At 41.5% G+C, this 21,360-nt stretch overlaps 1 protein-coding gene across 1 annotated transcript in view; it reads right to left on the reverse strand.

The window, feature by feature from the left end:
* adcy2b (adenylate cyclase 2b (brain)) overlaps positions 1 to 21,360 on the reverse strand; it is a 57,953-nt gene that overhangs the window by 17,618 nt on the left and 18,975 nt on the right. The window contains exons 4-15 of the mRNA XM_063009959.1: positions 19,324 to 19,473; positions 15,646 to 15,794; positions 12,769 to 12,880; positions 12,556 to 12,683; positions 10,795 to 10,953; positions 10,346 to 10,478; positions 8,575 to 8,751; positions 6,969 to 7,012; positions 6,787 to 6,867; positions 6,518 to 6,587; positions 4,864 to 4,961; positions 1,642 to 1,758 (exon numbers count right to left, since the gene is read on the reverse strand). Of these exons, the coding sequence (XP_062866029.1) occupies positions 1,642 to 1,758; positions 4,864 to 4,961; positions 6,518 to 6,587; positions 6,787 to 6,867; positions 6,969 to 7,012; positions 8,575 to 8,751; positions 10,346 to 10,478; positions 10,795 to 10,953; positions 12,556 to 12,683; positions 12,769 to 12,880; positions 15,646 to 15,794; positions 19,324 to 19,473 (1,418 nt within the window). The remainder of the gene's footprint in view (positions 1 to 1,641; positions 1,759 to 4,863; positions 4,962 to 6,517; positions 6,588 to 6,786; positions 6,868 to 6,968; positions 7,013 to 8,574; positions 8,752 to 10,345; positions 10,479 to 10,794; positions 10,954 to 12,555; positions 12,684 to 12,768; positions 12,881 to 15,645; positions 15,795 to 19,323; positions 19,474 to 21,360) is intronic.

Consider the following 21,360-nt stretch of genomic DNA (forward strand, 5'->3'; position numbering starts at 1 on the left):
CCTCCGACAGTCCACAATCATGCAAGTGAGGTAAACTGGAGATGCAAAATTGTCCATGACTGTGTTTGATATTAAACTTGAACTGATGAATCATGTGTAAGCAGTAACTATCGTTCCTGTCATGAATGTAACCCAAGTGTGTAAAACACGAGGTTAAAATCCTAATAAATAAATAAATAACATAAGGAATTGAATGAATGATTCTTTTGGGGTGCCACGATGGCTTATTAATCAGTATATTTTACGCTGGACGCTCTTCCTGGCGCAACCCTCCTATTTGTCAGGGCTCGGGACCTGCACTACGAGTGCACTGAGGATGATGTGTGTCTTCACAGCAGTAACACCATGTGCCTTCTGTGTTTACATTTACATTTTCGGCATTTAGTGGATGCTTTTATCACAATTGTGGCAGTATACAATCTAAGCAATTGAGGGTAAGGGGCCTTGCTCAAGGGCCCAACAGTGGCAACTTGGCAGCCTGGACCAGTACCTTAACCACTAGGCTACAACTGCCCTAAGAAATAATGCCTGTGTCATATATACAGATGCAGTACAATGAAAACTTATAAGGTCAGACCTCAGGGTCAGGCACTTTATGAGAGGGTTAAGGGTCTTGCTCAAGGGCCCAACAGTGGCTGCATGGCAGAACCTGGATTCAAACTCTCAACCTTTCAATTGATCCCTGTGTTTGTGAGGCCAGCCCGGGATTTGAACCCCCAGAACACGAGCCAATGTCCCAGTCTGAATTAACTGTGAATGAATGTTATGTTATTAAATTTACGTCCACTATTTACACACGGCTGTGCACTTAGAGTCCTACTTTAATCCATTTTGCCCACCTTGTTTGACCAATTATTACCCGCCCCATAAAAATGAAAAACTTCATGGTCAAACATTTTAATTCTAATAGCATCTTCTCTAAATGTCCTTTTACTTTGATTTAGTAGATGCGCTCTGAAAACCTCTGTCGCTCTTACGACCGTGAGCAACTTAAAAACACTATTAGAGAAGTCGATGACCTTGTTCCCTCCAAATGTCCTTTTGTTTAGAGGATCGTCCCTGTACTCGTCTTATTCCCACAAAAACCTGAAGGAAAACGCGACTGACCTTCATATGATGTTTTTTTTTTATTACTAACAAGCCACAGGTTCCACTCTGTCCAAGTTCAGCGCTTGTTAGGACAGAATCTGATTCATTTAGTACTGATTTTCTACAATAAGCTTCTCAGCCTCTGAGCAAAAAACATCCAGAAATACGACACAGCTTATAAGAAACAGTAAAATGTTAACATAAAGTAACATAAAAAAAACACATAAAGTATTACCCCCTAGCTTCACCTAAATACCCAGAAGGCAGAGATCTAGAGCTATTGTTTTAAACCTCATAACTTCTGCAATTATGACCCCTGCTGGCTGGTCGATGGTGGTGCACAGAGACAGGGGATAATGGGGATCAGTGTGTGACTCTCCATGCATGATACGGATCTCCATGTGATCCCGCCTAGTGCAGGTGAAAAGAAGCGGTGTATAGATGCTTGTGACAAAAACAAAAACCCAACCCACTAAAGCTCGTCCATGTGTTCGTCCATGGTTTCATGTATTTTTATTGACTCACGTTGACAAAAACTGAGATTTAATTAACACAACGTTTAAAAATAATAAGACTGGACTCACCAGTATATGTCCAGCAAAACACACGATGAGAATCAGAGTCAGCAACAGGAAGGTGGTCCCGAACGACACACCGAGCGCAGTGGTTCTGTATGAGAGAAAACACTCGGTTATTAAACAGATTCTACCGGAATTCATGCTTTTACACTCAATCTGTCAGTCTGTTTTACCACTGCTATATCCTGGTCAGGGTCACAGTGGGTCTGATTTATGGGGTGAAAGGCAGGAAACACAGAGCAGACACACACATTCACACACACATTCACATCTAGGGACATTTTTGTAGCTTCGTTTAGTTTGACTGCACGTCTTTGGACTTTTTGGGGGGAAACAGGAAAACCTGGAGGAAACCCCGAGGATTCAGGGAGAACATGCAAACTCCACACAGAAAGGACCCAGCCCTTCTTGCTGTGAGGCTACAGTGCTACCTACTACGCCACAGTGATGCCACTCCCAATGATTGGAACAGTTTAGCCATAAAGCAAATTTTCCAGTCATCCCAGCAACCCAGTAAGACATGTATGGTCTCCAAAGTTTGCTTCTGTTGCTTCCAAACTGGTGCTACGTTCCACTGGGGATATCAAGCCTTGGAATGAATATAAAGTGCCTAACCTTGAACCTGCAACAGCCTTACTACTCAAGAGTAGTAGGGCTGTTGCCTAACAAGAGTTAGGAGTGTGCCTGAGGAGCTTCGCAACTGACACACGCCTCCTCCGACACGTGTGCAGTACCGACTGCCTCCTTTCACCTGCACGGATCAGCCTTGTGTACAGAGAGACACACCCTGATCAATGCATTATTCCTAGACTCTGTGCAGACAACGTCAACCAGCCAGCGGAGGTCATAATGAGGAGCCCTGGTCCGGCTTCCTACCATGTGTGAACAGCAGCCGATCGTTGTCCGTGTAGCCGCCCAGCTGGATGGCAGGGAACATTATATTTTTTGTACATTTAAATTTCGTCCCTTCAGACCTAAAAATCTATTTGTTCGTTGTCTGCTGTCACGATCTAGGCTGATTGTTACCGGATTCCTAATAAAAATAAAGAAATAAATGGAATAAAAGACATAAACGTGGGCTTTATGTATCCAGCTATAATTATAGAAAATGTCACGGTGCTATAAAACGCATATAAAGAGAGCGGGTCAGGAAGTGAACACGCATTACCGAGAAAAATCAATGAGTGCTTTCAGAAGTAGGACCACTAATGCTTGACAGAAGAACAGCTCGTGTAAACGATGACTCGGCACATAAAATATCGCTCGTCCGTCTCCGTCACACATTGATCTTTTCTGCACTGGTTAACGTTTCCATTCTTCTCTCTCAGACGCTGAAGCTTAAGTCCTAATTCCTAAGTTCCCTATCTGCTGCCTCTTTAAAAATGATATAAATAAACGTAATGATGATGATGATGAAGTGTCAAACATCCTGGTATTTGCCTTTGACTCATTTTACTCATTTGACTCATGAAGTGCATTTAAACGTAATACAGACCCGGTAAACTGAGAGGTAAGACCCGGGTAAACAAGCATGTGTTTATGCTTGTAAAGTAGTACAGAGTAAATAGCTGTTGTTTATACCAGTGGTCCCCAACCACCGGGCCACGGACCGGTGCGTCATTTATTAGCGGGCCGCACAGAAAATAATTAAATGAAAACACAGCTTCCATTTCCATTACACTTTGGGTGTTATTGTCACATATCACCACTAGGTGGGAGCGTCTCATTGCAGTAAAAAAAGCTCAGGGTTCCCACTGATTTTCCATCATTTGTAAGTACTACTGTTATTCTATTTTAAATCCCCCCGCCCTTGCCGTTCTGTGAAATTATATCTTATATGAAACTGGTCCATGGTGCAAATAAGGTTGGGGATTGCTGGTTTATACTGCTTATGCTTGTAAAGTAGTATAGAGCAGAGATCTGAGTCGAGTCACGAGTCTTTAGGCTAGAGTCCGAGTCAAGTCATGAGTCAATATAATCTACACAAAACATATATCGGAAATGTAGCATAGATGTTTTAGAAATAAACAAATAATCTGTAAGTTCAGATAAAAACAACAACAGATTAGCGAGTGTATTTAGCCGTTTTACTTCATGCCTTTACTTTCCTCCTCATTGTGTAAATGAATGTAATTCCTGTAACAAGAAGGTTCCAGTTAAAAGCTTCAACTGATACGTTTAGTTTTCATTGCAAAAATAAATCACGGCACAGTGGCCAAAATCCAAAACACAGCAAAAACATCATAACCGCTGCTTACCTTAGCTTCTGTTCTTCCAGACGCTATTATATTTATAACCGTGTCCCATTAGGAATAGAATCCGTTATTTTGTAAATGTGCTTATAATTAAAAACCTTCAAACTTTTCCCAGTTGTGAAGTAAAACACGAACTCGTTAGAAAGCCGATCGAGCGTTTCATTACCACGTCATCTGTGTGAGGCAAACTGAATAAATGCAAATAACAGCATTTCATACTAACAATTACAATCAGAAGCTCTGATTGGTTCAGAAAGGTCTCTTTTAACCATTAGCGGCAATTCTGTAGGAGCGTTCCATTCACCCCAGCTGTTCCTGTGAAGTGCACTACGTAGGGTATTCCACCATTTTAAGTGATTCCAATCCAAAGGTGATGAAAATGTTCAAATGAAGTGAACTTCAAACTGTGTAGGGAGTAGGGAGCTACGCTTCATCACTACACCGGAAGTTGGCTACGTTACCCATTGCGTGCGTTGCAGGTTAAGAGCTGAAGCGTTATTAGAGAGCAGAATATATATATATTGTCACACATATAATTGTCACACCATGCTGATGCTAGGGACTCTTGTTGTTTACGAGTCATTTTTTGCGAGTCATGAGTTGAGTCCGAGTCATTTGAAACAAGTCCGAGTCGACTCTGTGACTTACGTGCAACTCGTACTCGAGTCTCCATCTCTGGTACAGAGTGAATAGCTGTTGTTTATAGTGTTTATGCTTGTAAAGTAGTACAGAGTGAATAGCTGTTGTAGTACAGAGTGAACAGCTGCTGTTTACACTGTTTATACTAGTAAAGTAGTACAGAGTGAATAGCTGTTGTTTATAATGTTTATGCTTGTAAAGTAGCACAAAGTGAATAGTCATTGTAGTACAGAGTGAATAGCTGCTGTTTACCCTGTTTATACTAGTAAAGTAGTAGAGAATGAATAGCTGTTGTTACTTACTTGGGTAAAACTAAAACTTGGATGATGAAGATACAGAAGAAGATGAAGCAGGCACAGGTGACGTAGTACTTGAAGGCAGGCAGAGTTGTGGCTCTGTACTATATAGACAGAATAAAAGATAAAATGATGTGGAATGAGGCACCGCCTGCAGAACAGATTTATAACGATGTTTTACGTCTCTGGACAGCTGGAACTGCCGTCTGCCAAATCCTTCATCGTAATGAATGTTTTGATGATGCTGGTGGAGAGAACTGGCTGGCACACAAATCCAGAACGAATGTTAAGATTTACATCCCATTTTTACACTCATCAAGTCATTCAGTAACCCCCGTGCTGTGTGGATGAGGGTATTGTGTTCTGAAATACATTCCTGCAGTATATTGTTCAGACTGTTGTCCAGAATAACTTCGTATGATTTGCAGTGAAGCTAAAGGATGCCAGCCAAACATTTATCTGTTTCTTCACACTTTATTTCCATCTAATCTGTCACATCTGAACCAAACTCAGGATGGCTGACGGCATTCGGAAGCCATTAGATAAAAATGTTTGACTTTAAAAGGTCTGCTTGAAAACTCCCACTCGTTTACAGTGACAGAGCAATTCTACATCATTACCTAACACAGCTACATTACTTATACATACATGCACAAACTATATAGATTGAACTGTTGTTCAAGCTGTATATATATATGATCAGCCATAACATTAAAACCACCTCCTTGTTTCTACACTTACTGTCCCTTTTATCAGCTCCACTTACCATATAGAAGCACTTTGTAGCTCTACAATTACTGACTGTAGTCCATCTGTTTCTCTGCATGCTTTGTTAGCTCCCTTTCATGCTGTTCTTCAATGGTCAGGACCCCCACAGGACCCCCACAGAGCAGGTATTATTTAGGTGGTGGATCATTCTCAGCACTGCAGTGACACTGACATGGTGGTGGTGTGTTAGTGTGTGTTGTGCTGGTATGAGTGGATCAGACACAGCAGCGCTGCTGAAGTTTTTAAACCCCTCACTGTCACTGCTGGACTGAGAATAGTCCACCAACCAAAAATATCCAGCCAACAGCGTCCCGTGGGCAGCGTCCTGTGACCACTGTTGAAGGTCTAGAAGATGACCGACTCAAACAGCAGCAATAGATGAGCGATCGTCTCTGACTTTACATCTACAAGGTGGACCAACTAGGTAGGAGTGTCTAATAGAGTGGACAGTGAGTGGGCACAGTATTTAAAAACTCCAGCAGCACTGCTGTGTCTGATCCACTCATACCAGCACAACACACACTAACACACCACCACCATGTCAGTGTCACTGCAGTGCTGAGAATGATTCACCACCTAAATAATACGTGCTCTGTGGGGGTCCTGTGGGGGGTCCTGACCTGAACTGACATTGAAGAACAGCATGAAAGGGGGCTAACAAAGTATGTAGAGAAAGAGTAAGTGGAGCTGATAAAATGGACAGTGAGTGTAGAAACAAGGAGTTGGAAATCAGATGGCGCTAAATCCGGACTATAAGCGTCTCTCAGTCACTCAGACACGACCGATTACTCCTCCTCCCACCCTCACCGCTTATAACCAAGATATAAAAGTGCTGAAACTTTTTGAAGATCCCTCGTATATAAATCTACACCCCTAGTTGCCCATCACGTACCTCTTTCTCCAGAGTCTTGTTGTGAAAGAACAGAGAAATCCTCTGAATGTCCTCCGACTTCAGCCACTGTCTGACAGGAGAGACGATGAAGGAGTGAGTGAGCGTTTGCATTTATTCATACACAGCGTGATTAACAGTAACTACAGAAGCTTTACATCAGCCTGTAAAAACACCCAATCTGCTCTTTACTCCTCACTTAAGAGAAGCCAGTGCTCCATGAAAAGCTTCTTTTATATAAAGCTCCAGAAGAGAACAGCGGGGCCACTCACTTTTGTGCGTTGATGCCGTCGATTGTGCGAATCATTCTTTCATTCAGCTCCTCTTCGAACCTCTTCTTCTGAGATTTTGTTCTGAGTGAAAGAAGCATGACGTGTGAATGACTTTCAGAAGGTTGGAGAAGGACAGATGGAAGCGAACGACAAGTTTCTTGCTGATGCTGAGAGAAACTGACCTTTCTGATCTTCCCTGAAAATGATAGTGACCCATCGGCACATCCTAAAAAGAAAGAAAAAAACCCAATATAACCAGTATAACCAAAACCAGATATAAAAAGGTACCAGAGGTTTACAAAACATGTGAATGATTGTGAACCAGTGTGAACTCTTCTAGTGATTTAACGTTTCTCATTGTGCAGTGTTCAAGTGTCTCACGTTTACTGGTTAATTTGCAATCCTACGGCAATTCAGTTAGCAATCGGTTAGTCAAAATGTCCAAGATGTTAAAATCTAAAGCAGCTAAAAACACTGAGTTTGGAAAACTAACAACCAATTCTGTGGACGCACATCTTGACGAGAATTTTTGTCTTTGAGACCGTCGCTGGATGTTCTAGCTTCACATTCAACCGTTAAGGTCGCTGTGCTGTGTATTGTAGCTTCCATTGATTCTATAATTTAATATATGAGTGTAATTTAATGACCGCCATGAAATGTGACTCTTTTCTTTAAAAATAAGTGAAATCTGTGATTTTTGTTAAACGAGGTTCATGAAATGAAGCACATTTTCTGACAAAAGGAAGTGTGTGGACAGTGTGTGGAACTATTGAGTTCAGGTGTTTCAGCCACACCCATTACTAACTGGTGTATAAAAGGCATTCTGGGCGCATAACCACATGGTTTGATGAGTTTGGTGCAGAGGAAATCCAGCGGCCTGCACAGAGCTCTGACCTCAACCCTATTCAACACCTTCGGGTTGAATTGGAAAGTACATTATAAGCCAAACCTTCTCGTCCGACATCAGTACCTGATGAACAGTGGACATGACCGTGTTAGTGCTCAGGGTTTTGGAACCAGCTCATGGCCAGGTGTCCACATACTTTCGGTCTGGAGAGATGGTTTGGGATTTGCTCTATTTATTTCAGAAGGTTTGTTTACTGGTGTCTCGTTCATCAGGAAACACAGGCCACGTTTTGGGAGCCAAATACCCGAGTGGCGAACCCCTGTGCTCTGTGCTACCCATGGGCGGCTCCTTCCTTAGGGCGATCGGGCGACGCACCACCAAAGGGCGAAAGGGAATAAATTTTTCTATCACATTCAACCAGTGTTAAACTAGCTGTGACTGTTCTGGACAGTCTGTCTTGCCTCTGAATGTCATAGTCCAATCAGCGCCGAGTTATGTTCCACCAGTACCGCCCCTTTTGGGCGATTTCAATCTGATTCGCTCTGATAGACTCTCATATTAAGGCACTGCAATACAATCTGTATGGGTTCCAGGAGGGCTCGCACTTACGTGCTTGCGTCACACGTAACCTGGTGTAGCGATAATTGGAGCAGCATGACTACTATTACCTCAGGATCTGCTGCACCTAAAATAAAATGCTATCTGATGAAAACTGAATTGAATTGTTAGTGTGAAGGCTTTACTTAATTTTATGATTAATGGTAAAGCTGCTCTCTCTCCATGTTCAAAGTTATTTGTGAGGGCAAACTGACAGATGACTTAAGATGTTAATTTTAATTATTTAAGCTTTAATTTACCCATTGAACGGGTCACCTTGGCCATCATCGCAACAATTGCCCCCCCTGAGAGATCTGGCAGGAACCGCCACTGGTGCTACTTACATGCGTGTTGATCTTGCCGTTCTCGTTGGTCATGCTGTCGCGGTGGTGCAGGTTGGCGAAGGGCTTGGCCGCCCCCCACGACTCCAGGTACTGAGTCATACGCACGGACGCCCTCATCTTCGGCCCGTCGAGAATGGGACGGGGGCGGCAGTGCAGCTGCGGGCTGCTCCATTCTGCCTGTACAGTGGACATGAAATGAAATGAGGTACAATAGAAACATTTATTCTTACCTGAGTCGAAATTTCAAATTGTTTACAGCAATAATAGAAATTAAAGATCCACAACGTAAAACATTAAATATTAGCGATTTTTTCTGTTTTTGCTGTTCTGACTGTGAAACATTTAACAACAGCTTAACAACAGACAAAATCTAAGGTCCTAAGGTTTAAGGTCCAACAAGCATCTGAGTTATTTCACGTCAAGCCAAATAATACGACCGGAAGAACAGGTACAGAGTTTCATGTTGGAAGCAGAGTGGTATCTGTGGGCAGAGAGAAAACCCACGCACATCTACACTTCTAAAAAAACTAGCAGTCAAGAGTTGGCACAGTTACGTTTACTGTTGTGCCAAGTGGCACTGTAAATAGACCCACTTTAAAGTGAACGTCTGTAGAGGAGGACGATCCTCCACGATCACTGTAGTAATCATATCTGTTTGTCTGATGGTAACACACTCACCAATCCACTTATTTAGGTGGTGGATCATTCTTAGCACTGCAGTGACACTGATATGGTGGTGGTGTGTTAGTGTGTGTTGTGCTGGTATGAGTGGATCAGACACAGCAGCGCTGCTGGAGTTTTTAAACACCGTGTCCACTCACTGTCCACTCTATTAGACACTCCTACCTAGTTGGTCCACCTTGTAGATGTAAAGTCAGAGACGATCGCTCATCTATTGCTGCTGTTTGAGTCGGTCATCTAGACCTTCATCAGTGGACACAGGACGCTGCCCACGGGGCGCTGTTGGCTGGATGTTTCTGGTTGGTGGACTATTCTCAGTCCAGCAGTGACAGTGAGGTGTTTAAAAACTCCAGCAGCGCTGCTGTGTCTGATCCACTCATACCAGCACAACACACACTAACACACCACCACCATGTCAGTGTCACTGCAGTGCTGAGAATGATCCAGCACCTAAATAATACCTGCTCTGTGGTGGTCCTGTGGGGGTCCTGACCATTGAAGAACAGCATGAAAGGGGGCTAACAAAGCACACAGAGAAACAGATGGACTACAGTCAGTAATTGTAGAACTACAAAGTGCTTCTATATGGTAAGTGGAGCTGATAAAATGGACAGTGAGTGTGGTTTTAACCACATGCTATAGATAATTGTATAAATACACATTTAGTTTATAACTGATCCCCAGGTTATAGTGCAACACTGATGATGCAGATGATAGAATTATTATTCATAAATAAGCCCCAGACACCTGAATGAATGAGAACGTAATTAGGTTACGCGTAGGTAATATTTCTCGTAGGTTATTTGATCCAGTTACATTTATAACACAATCTTCTTACATAACAGTGCCAATAGCGCCGGTCTATCCAACACAGAAGGTGCAAAATCGTATGTGACTGCATCACTTTTTACCTATTACTATTCCACCCCCTGATTTTTGGACAGCTGAGATCCTCCTACTGTTCCGAACACTAATTCATACTTTAGGCTTTTATGATGAGCTGTAAACAAACACTGTGGAGAACCTAGCACAAACAGAGCCGGCTGGTGCCGTGTTAACTGTATAGAATTGTGTTCCTGTGATGCGGTACCTTCGGGTTAATGACGAGGTACGTGACAATACCGTGCTCTTTCAGGTAAGAGTCTCGGCTCTGTCCATCCCCCGCCTCCACTTTGTAGGCGCCCTTTAAATGTTCCAGTGTCACAGAGGAGATGTGAACCCGTCTGCAGAGGACGGACAGGACAGAATGACACGCCGATAACACACCACTTCAGTAACAACACACGCACGAGAAACATGACATCCCTTCCTGCAGCCCACACAGAGGACCGTAAACACACAGATGATTAAAAACACCGAGCGGCTTTTATTGTCTCCCCGCTGAACAGAAAACATCATCGTCGGCCGTGAGCACCATTCACGCGGCCCTCCACTGTGTGTTTGGAGGAGCGTGAAGAGCTCTCACAGCTTTCAAAGCATTAATCACGAATGTGAAAACACAGGCAACGAAGAGAGGGTAAAAAGGTAAAAGCGGCTCACCCGGGTACACCTCCGGCCTCCATGTGATTGGCCAGGGTGACGTCATGCGACCACACGTCGTACTGCCACTTCTGGAGGCCGATAACGCCGCACAGAACGTTGCCGGAGTGCACGCCGACACGCATGTTTATGTCCACGCCCGTGGCGTCTCTTACCTTCCTGAAATGAGAAAACTGCTGTAGAATCATAAAGCTAATATATACAGTAGACTCATAATGTGCTGGTGCTGGACAATTCATGTTTGATTTGGCGTAATTTTTAAATCGACATTCCAGTTCATCCCAAAGATGTTAGGGTCAGGAACACACTCATTTTGTGCAGCTCTGGCTGTGACTTTGATGAAAGTCAAATGTTTGTTTATGACCAGGTTTCCAAATATCCTACAAACAGCAAATGTAGCTGTGTCGAGTACCCACAGACGGCGGTCGAAGAAAGGACAGGCCATGGACCGCTGCGTACTCGCAGGCCAGTCAAAGTGCCCACACTAAGTCCTATCCACCATCGAAAGCAACTACGAGGGGCATGCATTTACATTTACATTTTCAGCATTTAGCAGATGCTTTTATCCAAAGCGACTTACACAATGAGCAATTGAGGGTTAAGGGCCTTGCTCAGGGACCCAACAGTGGCAACTTGGTGGTGGCGGGGCTTGAACTGGCAACCTTCTGTTTACTAGTCCAGTACCTTAACCACTGAGCTATCACTGGCATGCAGGCATCAGAACTGGACATCTGAGCACCATGTGTGCACCATAGGATGATCCACCTAACAATGTACAGAAGGAGATGCTGGTAATGTCCTGGACCAAGATACCACCGGACTCTTTCATATGTCTTGTGGAGTCCATGTCTTGGTAGGTCAGAGTTGTTTTGCCAGCTCAGGCTGGTGGTTCAAATGTTTTAGTTCATCTGTGCTGGTATCTTATGCTGTGATTTTTTTAGATGGTCAAGGTCATTGACCAAACGCCTGAACCAGAAGTGACCATCTAAACGCACTCACTTACTCACTTTCTTAACCGCTTATACAATTAGGGCCGCTGGAGGGTGCTGGAGCCTATCCCAGCTTTTCAATGGGCGCAAGGCACACAGTAACACCCTGGACGGGGCGCCAGTCTATCGCAGGGCAGACACACACACACACACACACATTCACCTATAGGGCAATTTAGTGTCTCCAATTAACCTGACTGCATGTTTTTGGACTGTGGGAGGAAACGGGAGCTCCCAGAGGAAACCCACGCAGACACGGGGAGAACATGCAAACTCCACACAGAAAGGACCCGGACAGCCCCACCTGGGAATCGAACCCAGGATCTTCTTACTGTGAGGCGTCAGTGCTACCCACCGAGCCACCGTGCCGCCCACCATCTAAACTATTCTACAAAATATAAAATATTAATTTTAGCCGTATTAATGGGTCTGCGCTCGTTTCTGTTCTATTACACCAACCCACAACCAATACGATCCTAGTTTGAATCTCAGAGGTGCATTGGACCGGTCGTGCGTTCTCTCAGAAGTGATTGGCTTTGTCCGAGGAGGTTGTTTGGGGATTGTGGGTTGGGGAAGGGGGGTCCTGCGATGGATTGCTACCCTGTACAGGGTATTCCTGTCTTGCACAAAGTATTTCTGCAGGAACTGGACCTGCCATGACCCTGACCAGGATAAAGAAGTATGAAAAGTCTTTATATTTGGTTAAATGAACTCATCAGTGATGGACACACAGACAGAGAAAGGTAGAGATAGACAGATGATGGTGTATTACTCGATGGCCTCACACATATCCAGTCCCATCTTAACGCAGTTCTTGGCATGATCGGGTAAAGGTTCGGGCAGTCCTGATACACAGTAATAACAGTCTCCTAATATCTTTATCCTCATACAGTCGTTATCCTAGAAGAAACCAGAACATTTAGATCAGACACCATCACTACACACAGCAGAAGATACTCATTCCTTTGTTCTTAGTGGACGTTACCTTGGCGATCTGATCAAACTTCCCAAAGAGCTCATTGAGCATGTGCACCAGTTCTCCTGGAGAGCAGTCACTGGCCAATCGTGTAAACCCAACAATGTCTGCATACAGAATGCTGCCAAAAATAAATGAATAAATAAATATACAATCTAGAATTCCAAATGAAGATGGGATAAATCGCCCAAATTCACATGTGCAAAACTTAGAAATGAATTCAAGACAACTTAGACGTGTAATTGTAGAAGCTTCCACGAAGTACTGAAGAAAAGGTCTGAATATGTTTGTAAATCCAAAAATGTCCCTAGCAAGAGCCTGTAAACATTTGACTTCAAATTATAACCAGTAGAATATTGTAGAATTAATTCATCTCAGTAGAATCCACATGTCACAGTCTAAGACGCTGGTCCTAAGAGGTTCAGGAGGTTTGGGTGGTCCAGCGTGGTTCTAAAAGTTTGTGTGTGTTTACGAAGGTTTTAGGAGGTTCTGGAGGTACAGGAGGTTTTGAAAGTTTGATTTAGGTGGTTCTGAAGATTTGGATGGTTCTAAAGATTCGGAAGTTCTGAAGGTTCAGGTGGTTTGGGTTCTTCATGAGCTTTCGGAAGTTCTAGAGGTTTGAAAGGTTTGGAGGGTTTGGGTGGTTTGGGTGGTTTGGGTGGTTCTGAAGGTTTGGGGTTGTTCTGAAAGTTTGTGTGTTTAGGAAGGTTTTAGGAGGTTTGAGGTTTGCTCATAATGACGAGCACTGTATCGTCGGCTGTATCCTGGACTGTATCCTCGACTGTATGCTTGCCTGTATCCTCGGCTGTATCCTCGACTGTATGCTCGCCTGTATCCTCGGCTGTATCCTCGACTGTGCTGTATCCTCGGCTGTATCCTCGGCTGTATCCTCGACTGTACTGTATCCTCGACTGTATCCTCGCCTGTATCCTCGGCTGTATCCTCGGCTGTGCTGTATCCTCGACTGTATCCTCGGCTGTATCCTCGGCTGTATCCTCGACTGTACTGTATCCTCGGCTGTATCCTCGGCTGTATCCTCGACTGTATCCTCGGCTGTATCCTCGACTGTATCCTCGACTGTATCCTCGGCTGTATCCTCGACTGTATGCTCGCCTGTATCCTCGGCTGTATCCTCGACTGTGCTGTATCCTCGACTGTATCCTCGGCTGTATCCTCGGCTGTATCCTCGACTGTGCTGTATCCTCGACTGTATCCTCGGCTGTTTCCTCGGCTGTATCCTCGTCTGTATCCTCGGCTGTATCCTCGACTGTATCCTCGACTGTGCTGTATCCTCGACTGTAGGAGGTTCTGGAGGTACAGGAGGTTTTGAAAGTTTGATTTAGGTGGTTCTGAAGATTTGGATGGTTCTAAAGATTCGGAAGTTCTGAAGGTTCAGGTGGTTTGGGTTCTTCATGAGCTTTCGGAAGTTCTAGAGGTTTGAAAGGTTTGGAGGGTTTGGGTGGTTCTGAAGGTTTGGGGTTGTTCTGAAAGTTTGTGTGTTTAGGAAGGTTTTAGGAGGTTTGAGGTTTGCTCATAATGACGAGCACTGTATCGTCGGCTGTATCCTGGACTGTATCCTCGATTGTATGCTTGCCTGTATCCTCGGCTGTATCCTCGACTGTACTGTATCCTCGACTGTATCCTCGCCTGTATCCTCGGCTGTATCCTCGGCTGTGCTGTATCCTCGACTGTATCCTCGGCTGTATCCTCGACTGTACTGTATCCTCGGCTGTATCCTCGGCTGTATCCTCGACTGTATCCTCGGCTGTATCCTCGACTGTATCCTCGGCTGTATCCTCGACTGTATGCTCGCCTGTATCCTCGGCTGTATCCTCGACTGTGCTGTATCCTCGACTGTATCCTCGGTTGTATCCTCGGCTGTATCCTCGACTGTGCTGTATCCTCGACTGTATCCTCGGCTGTTTCCTCGGCTGTATCCTCGGCTGTATCCTCGGCTGTATCCTCGTCTGTATCCTCGTCTGTATCCTCGTCTGTATCCTCGACTGTGCTGTATCCTCGACTGTATCCTCGGCTGTATCCTCGTCTGTATCCTCGTCTGTATCCTCGACTGTATCCTCGACTGTGCTGTATCCTCGACTGTATCCTCGACTGTATCCTCGACTGTATCCTCGGCTGTATCCTCGGCTGTATCCTCGGCTGTATCCTCGGCTGTATCCTCGACTGTGCTGTATCCTCGACTGCATCCTCGGCTGTATCCTCGGCTGTATCCTCGACTGTGCTGTATCCTCGACTGTATCCTCGGCTGTATCCTCGTCTGTATCCTCGACTGTGCTGTATCCTCGGCTGTATCCTCGACTGTATCCTCGACTGTATCCTCGACTGTATCGTCGGCTGTATCCTCGGCTGTATCCTCGACTGTATCCTCGACATGCTCTCAACATGATAAAAAACATTCTCCAGACAGAATCTCTGAAGCTTTGAAGCGGAGAAAAATATTACTTCAAAAAACCCGGAAAGGATTTCCTGTCCTTCTGCACAATGAGCGGGTCTTCGGGGAATTGCTTCAGTAATCTTTGTATTTTTTGGGGGGGTGTAGAGAGCTGAAGTATGTGGACCTCAGTGCAGCAGATCTGAGCTACTTGCTTTGATGTTATTTAGCTCCGCGTCCTTCTTTACTGCTCTGCTCCAGATTTAATCAGCTATAAAAAACCCACTTGTGCTGATTCTGTACAGTTTATATGCAAATAGTAAACAAACAAACAGACATGTGGTTCTAAATATGTTTTATTAAAATAAAAAATATATACATGCCCTCAATCTCCTTTTATTTTGGGGGTTGATTTTATCTTCTTTTATTTATTGTATTTTTTTATTAAGTTAAATTGACGTATTTGCTTATTTAAGCCCTGTAGGTCAGACTCATACCTCACATTAGTGTGTCTCTGTACGTAGAGGTTGTGGAAGTTGTTGGTATTCTCGGCCTGGCCGCCGTTGGGACCCTTGAGTCTCTGGATAATCTCGGCCTTCATCACTCGGGCGATGTGAGCGGGGAGCAGCGATAGTAAGAGACGCTCCTGTAGATCAAACGGCAAAGGAATGTGGAATGTGGATGAGTTAAATATATATATATATATATATATATATATATATATATATATATATATATATATATATATATATAATCTTAAAGTTACCCCAGATGTATTTCATTAGCCAAGTTTGTAGTCTGACAAAAACGTTTATACCCACTTGAATTTAAAAAAACCCAATCACATTTCATTTTTTTTACCAAACCATTTTAAACTGTACTTATGACAAAGCTCATGTTACATTTACTGCATATAGTAAAGTAATTAGATAAACAATATGCATAAATTATAATAACACAACATGGATTACAAATGGATGGATCATTGGATGAACTGTAGGACTGGTTGGATGGATGGTTGGATTAGTGGATTAATGGTTGGATAGATGGATGGATAAATTAGTAGATGGATGGATGAATTAGTAGATGGATGGATAAATTAGTAAATGGATGGATAAATTAGTAGATGGATGGATGAATTAGAAGATGGATGGATGAATGGATGAAATGACAGACTAATAAACAGAGACACCGGCTGACAGAGAGAAGGCTTGGTTGGATGCATAGATAAATTAGTGGATGGATGGATGGATGAATTAGTGGATAGATGGATAAATGGATGGATAAATTAGTGGATGGATGGATGGATGGATGGATGAATTAGTGGATGGATGGATGGATGGATGAATTAGTGGATGGATGGATGGATGAATTAGTGGATAGATGGATAAATGGATGGATAAATTAGTGGATGGATGGATGGATGGATGAATTAGTGGATGGATGGATGGATGGATGGATGAATTAGTGGATGGATGGATGGATGGGTGGAATGACAGACTAATAGAGACACAGGCTGAGAGATGGATGGATGGATTAATAAGAAACTTGAATTGTTAAAAACATATGATTGCTTTCTGTTAAAGCAGTCTGAGCTCTTTAATATAAAACATTTACTGTTAAAGTCTGCTGAGTATTTTAATGTTGTATTTGGTCCATAATTAGCTTTGCAGAACTAAAATGTATGTAAATGACAAATGGGAAAAAACGTCAAAATGGAATAAATAAATGAGAGATAAATATTCGGGGCTCCGTCCTTTTAAACGGTGCCTTAGTGGGAGTAATTAAGCCGGCAGAGATAAATGAAGTGAGTGTCCAGTAAAGCAGGGCAGCGTCTGGCTCTGCTGTTAATGTTCAGTAAAAATGCCATCACACCGGGCCACGCTGCTGCCTCCAGTAACTACTGAGTGCTGAGCCGCGTGCTGCCATCCATCTTACTGGTAATTACTGTCCAACATCAAAGCTCGACAAACTAAAAGCTACCGTAATGTGTGTGTGTGTGTGTGTGTGTGTGTTTGTGATGGAGACCTGCTGACCATAACTGCACTGTAGGAAAGCTAAAAATAAACACCAGTGTGTGTGACGTTTGGAACATAATACATGCACAGGGGTGTAAGTGCTTATTCGGTTTGGTTTTAAGCTCATTTCTTTAACCTAGATCTTTGTCCTAAGTCCTAATTTTTTAAGTGGGATTTAGTGTGTTTACTGAAGACTCACAACATCATTTGAACATCCATTACTCCAATTTTATTGTGCATGATGGATCTGGTTGGTGTCGGCTGTCCTTGATATTGACCAATCGGAACACACCCGTTTCCTGTGAGCGACGTTAAATGGTGTTATAAAGTTAAGATGTTTTGACGCAAGTCCATCCCATATCGAAGGGTAATAAAATTCTAGTTGTGTCTATGTCTCGGACCCACCTAACTTTTGCATAGGCTTACATATACCTGCCTTAATGATCCTTTCTATTCTGTTTACAATTATTTAACACATAAATTCGATATTATATACTCCATTAATCAGAATTAAAGTCTCTGACATATTTAATAATACATATAATAATAATAATAATAATACATTTTATTTATATAGCGCTTTTCAAGATACTCAAAGACGCTTTACATAAGACAAATAATCAAAACAAATACGTACATACACCATACAAATCATAGTACAAAATCAAAATAGTACATCAACATCAAGAATAATTAAGATAAAAACAAAGAGAGCAGCATAAGACAGTTCATTAAAAATTAGCTAAATTATGAGAGAGAACAACAAATATAGAACAATTTCTTAAAATTAGACAGAAACAGGACAGATTTACATGCAATCAGGAAACTGAAAACTTTACAAGTTTTAGGATCTAGGACTTCACATTTCTGTCGTGATCTAAGTATAAAAACTATTAAAAAGAATAGCAAAAATAAAAGCATTTATTTTGTGTTGTTACAAGTTAAATGCCACTCTGAATAGATGAGTTTTGAGAAGTGACTTGAATTTGGACAGGTCAGGACAATCTCGTAGGTGTTTGGGGAGAGCATTCCATAAAGATGGAGCAGCTATGGAAAAGGCCCTGTCACCCCAGGTCCGGTGCTTGGTCCTAGAGGGTATGGACAGTAGGTTAGCCTCAGAAGAGCGAAGGCTACGGGAGGGAATGTGCTGATGGAGCAGGTCGGTGAGGTAGGATGGGGCCTGATTATGGAGAGCTTTGTGAGTGAATAGAAGAATTTTGAATTGAATGCGTTGAGCAACGGGAAGCCAATGAAGTTTTTGTAGAACAGGTGTAATATGATCACGGGAGCGAGTATGAGTAAGGAGGCGAGCAGCTGAATTCTGGATATACTGAAGTTTTTTTAGGATTTTGTTAGATGTACCATAAAGGATGCTATTGCAATAATCAATTCTGGATGTAATAAAAGCATGAATCAAGGTTTCGGCGGCAGAAAAGGAGAGTGATGGACGTAGACGTGCTATGTTTTTTAGATGAAAGAAAGCAGTTTTGGTATATATAACTACATATAACTAATACATATAACTAATCAGGGACTTTATTATCACTGGCCTTTTGCACAGTGTCGCATTTTTGCACATTATTTTTAATATAATGGCTGATATTAAAACCTATGCCTATATTAAAATATGCTGTATATTCTTTTTCCTCACTACTGTGTAATGACCAACACCACACTTGTCTTATTGGTCCTGTAGTGTCTGTTGGTCCCGTCCACTTCATTTTTTAAGGTCAGAAAATGTTCCTTGTATTATTGTAGGTTCTTGTATTTATTACACTGTTTTTATTTTATCTGCATTGTGTTTATTGTGTTGTTTACTGTGTTGTTTGCTCTTGTGTTCTTTCATTTAAGTATGTAATTGTAATCAACTGAAATGACAATAAAAGCCTCATGAATCGTGAATCAAGAAGCCACAGTGTTCTGGACGTCACACAGACCTGATTACATTACATTAGACAACTTGTACACTTGATATGGATGTTGCGTGAGCCTGACATTCAGTTATTATATATTTGAGTTGAACTGCCACTTTGCGCCCCTGAACAAAGCCCTTAACCCTCATAATTGTAAGTAGCTTTAAATACGTAATAAATATGTATAAATAAATATAAATATTGTACTGTACACACCTAACGCTGCACGAGGACGATTTCATACCTGCTGGTGCTTCTCGAATTCCAGTTTGATGGGTGATTTGATGCAGTTACACGTGTCCTGGTAGGTCTGTTTCAGAGCCAGTTCCATCAGGTGCTTGTGATAAGCGCCAGCCATGTTCCCACAGATGAAGATGATGATGTTGGCCAGGATCTGTGCACACACCAAAACTCATGTTTGAGTAAATCAGGTCAGGATGTCTGATTCATTAAAGAAAAAACTGGATTCTCAATAAATAGAGTTAAAAAAAGTGTGGAAACTGTTTGAAGAACCCTGGTACTAATGCAGCCTGTGTGGCAGGAGTGGAGGGTAATTGGATATGACTAGATTGGGAGAAAAGTGAAGGGTAAATGCCAAAAAAGAAGGTGCACTGGCTGTTTTAAAAGTGTTTAAGGTGTGAGTAAGTGTGTAATGACCTATAATTATGTGACAAGCTGTTCAGGATGAATGCCAGCTTCGTGCCCGGTGTATTTTGACTGACTTTGATAAATTAATTAGTTAATAAAATAAATTAATGAACAAATGCTTGCATGCTTCCTGCTTCTAACATCAACTTTGAGGATAAAATGTTCACTTGCTGCCTAATATATCCCCCCCACTAACAGGTGCTGTGATGAAGAGAGAATCAGTGTTATTCACTTCTCCCGTCAATGGTCATAATGTTATGCCTGGTCGGTGTAAAGCGTGAGGGTAGAGTAGCAAGTCGCTTAAATAAACGCCCCGAATCAGGTCGGTCCTGTGCCAACTGCTCCTACTAGTGTGTGTGTGTGTGTGTGTGTGTGTGTGTGTATATACTGTATATATTATGGCAAGCCAAACAGGAAATATATAGCAAACACTGATATATATAAAAATAAAACTCGATATACATATAAAATGAAAACTGATATATATAAAATGAAACTTGATATATATAAAACGAAACTAGATATATATGGAATGAAAACTGATATACAGTATATAAAATGAAAACTGATATATATAAAATGAAACTTGATATATATAAAACGAAACTAGATATATATGGAATGAAAACTGATATATATAAAATGAAAACTGATATATATAAAATGAAACTAGATATATATATATATATACTGTATATATATATATATATATACTGTATATATACTGTATATATATATATATAATGAAACTTGATATATATAAAATGAAACTAGAAATATATAGAATGAAAACAGGTATATGTAAAATGAAAACTGATATATATAAAATGAAACTAGATATATATATATATATATATATATATATATATATATATACTGTATATATATATATATATATACTGTATATATACTGTATATATATATATATAATGAAACTTGATATATATAAAATGAAACTAGAAATATATAAAATGAAAACTGATATATATCAAATGAAACTAGAAATATATAGAATGAAAACAGATATATATGGAATAAAAACTAATATATATAAAATAAAACTTGATATATATAAAATGAAAACTGATATATTTTATATATATATATCAGTTTTCATTCCATATATATGAGTTTCATTCCATATATATCAGTGTTCGCTATATATTTCCTGTTTGGCTTGCCATAATAATATAATATAATAATATAATATAATAATATATATATATATATATATATATATATATATATATATATATATATATACTGTATATATATATATATATATATATATATATATATATATATATATATATATATATATATATATATATATATATATATAACCATACAGATACTGATGAGTGACACTCTGGACAGAACAAACACACAGGGATTAACCTTCCTGTCTGCGGCACCTCTGGGAAATAAATGCAACAGGATATATCCGAGCGCGCCACTCCAGCGCGTCAATCATTTTAATTAGCCTCCAGAACCTCCGGCCGCTATTACTCAGACAGACACTAGGTTAAACTGGTCCTCCAGAGGCAGTTACACCCGTCTCACATTAATTAAGAGCACACGGGCGAGCGCGAGGTTTTCCTTTTGCTGTTGTTTATCTTAGAAAACGACGTCC

The sequence above is a fragment of the Trichomycterus rosablanca genome, chromosome 2 (genome assembly GCF_030014385.1).
Source record: "Trichomycterus rosablanca isolate fTriRos1 chromosome 2, fTriRos1.hap1, whole genome shotgun sequence".
Taxonomy (NCBI): Eukaryota; Metazoa; Chordata; class Actinopteri; order Siluriformes; family Trichomycteridae; genus Trichomycterus; species Trichomycterus rosablanca.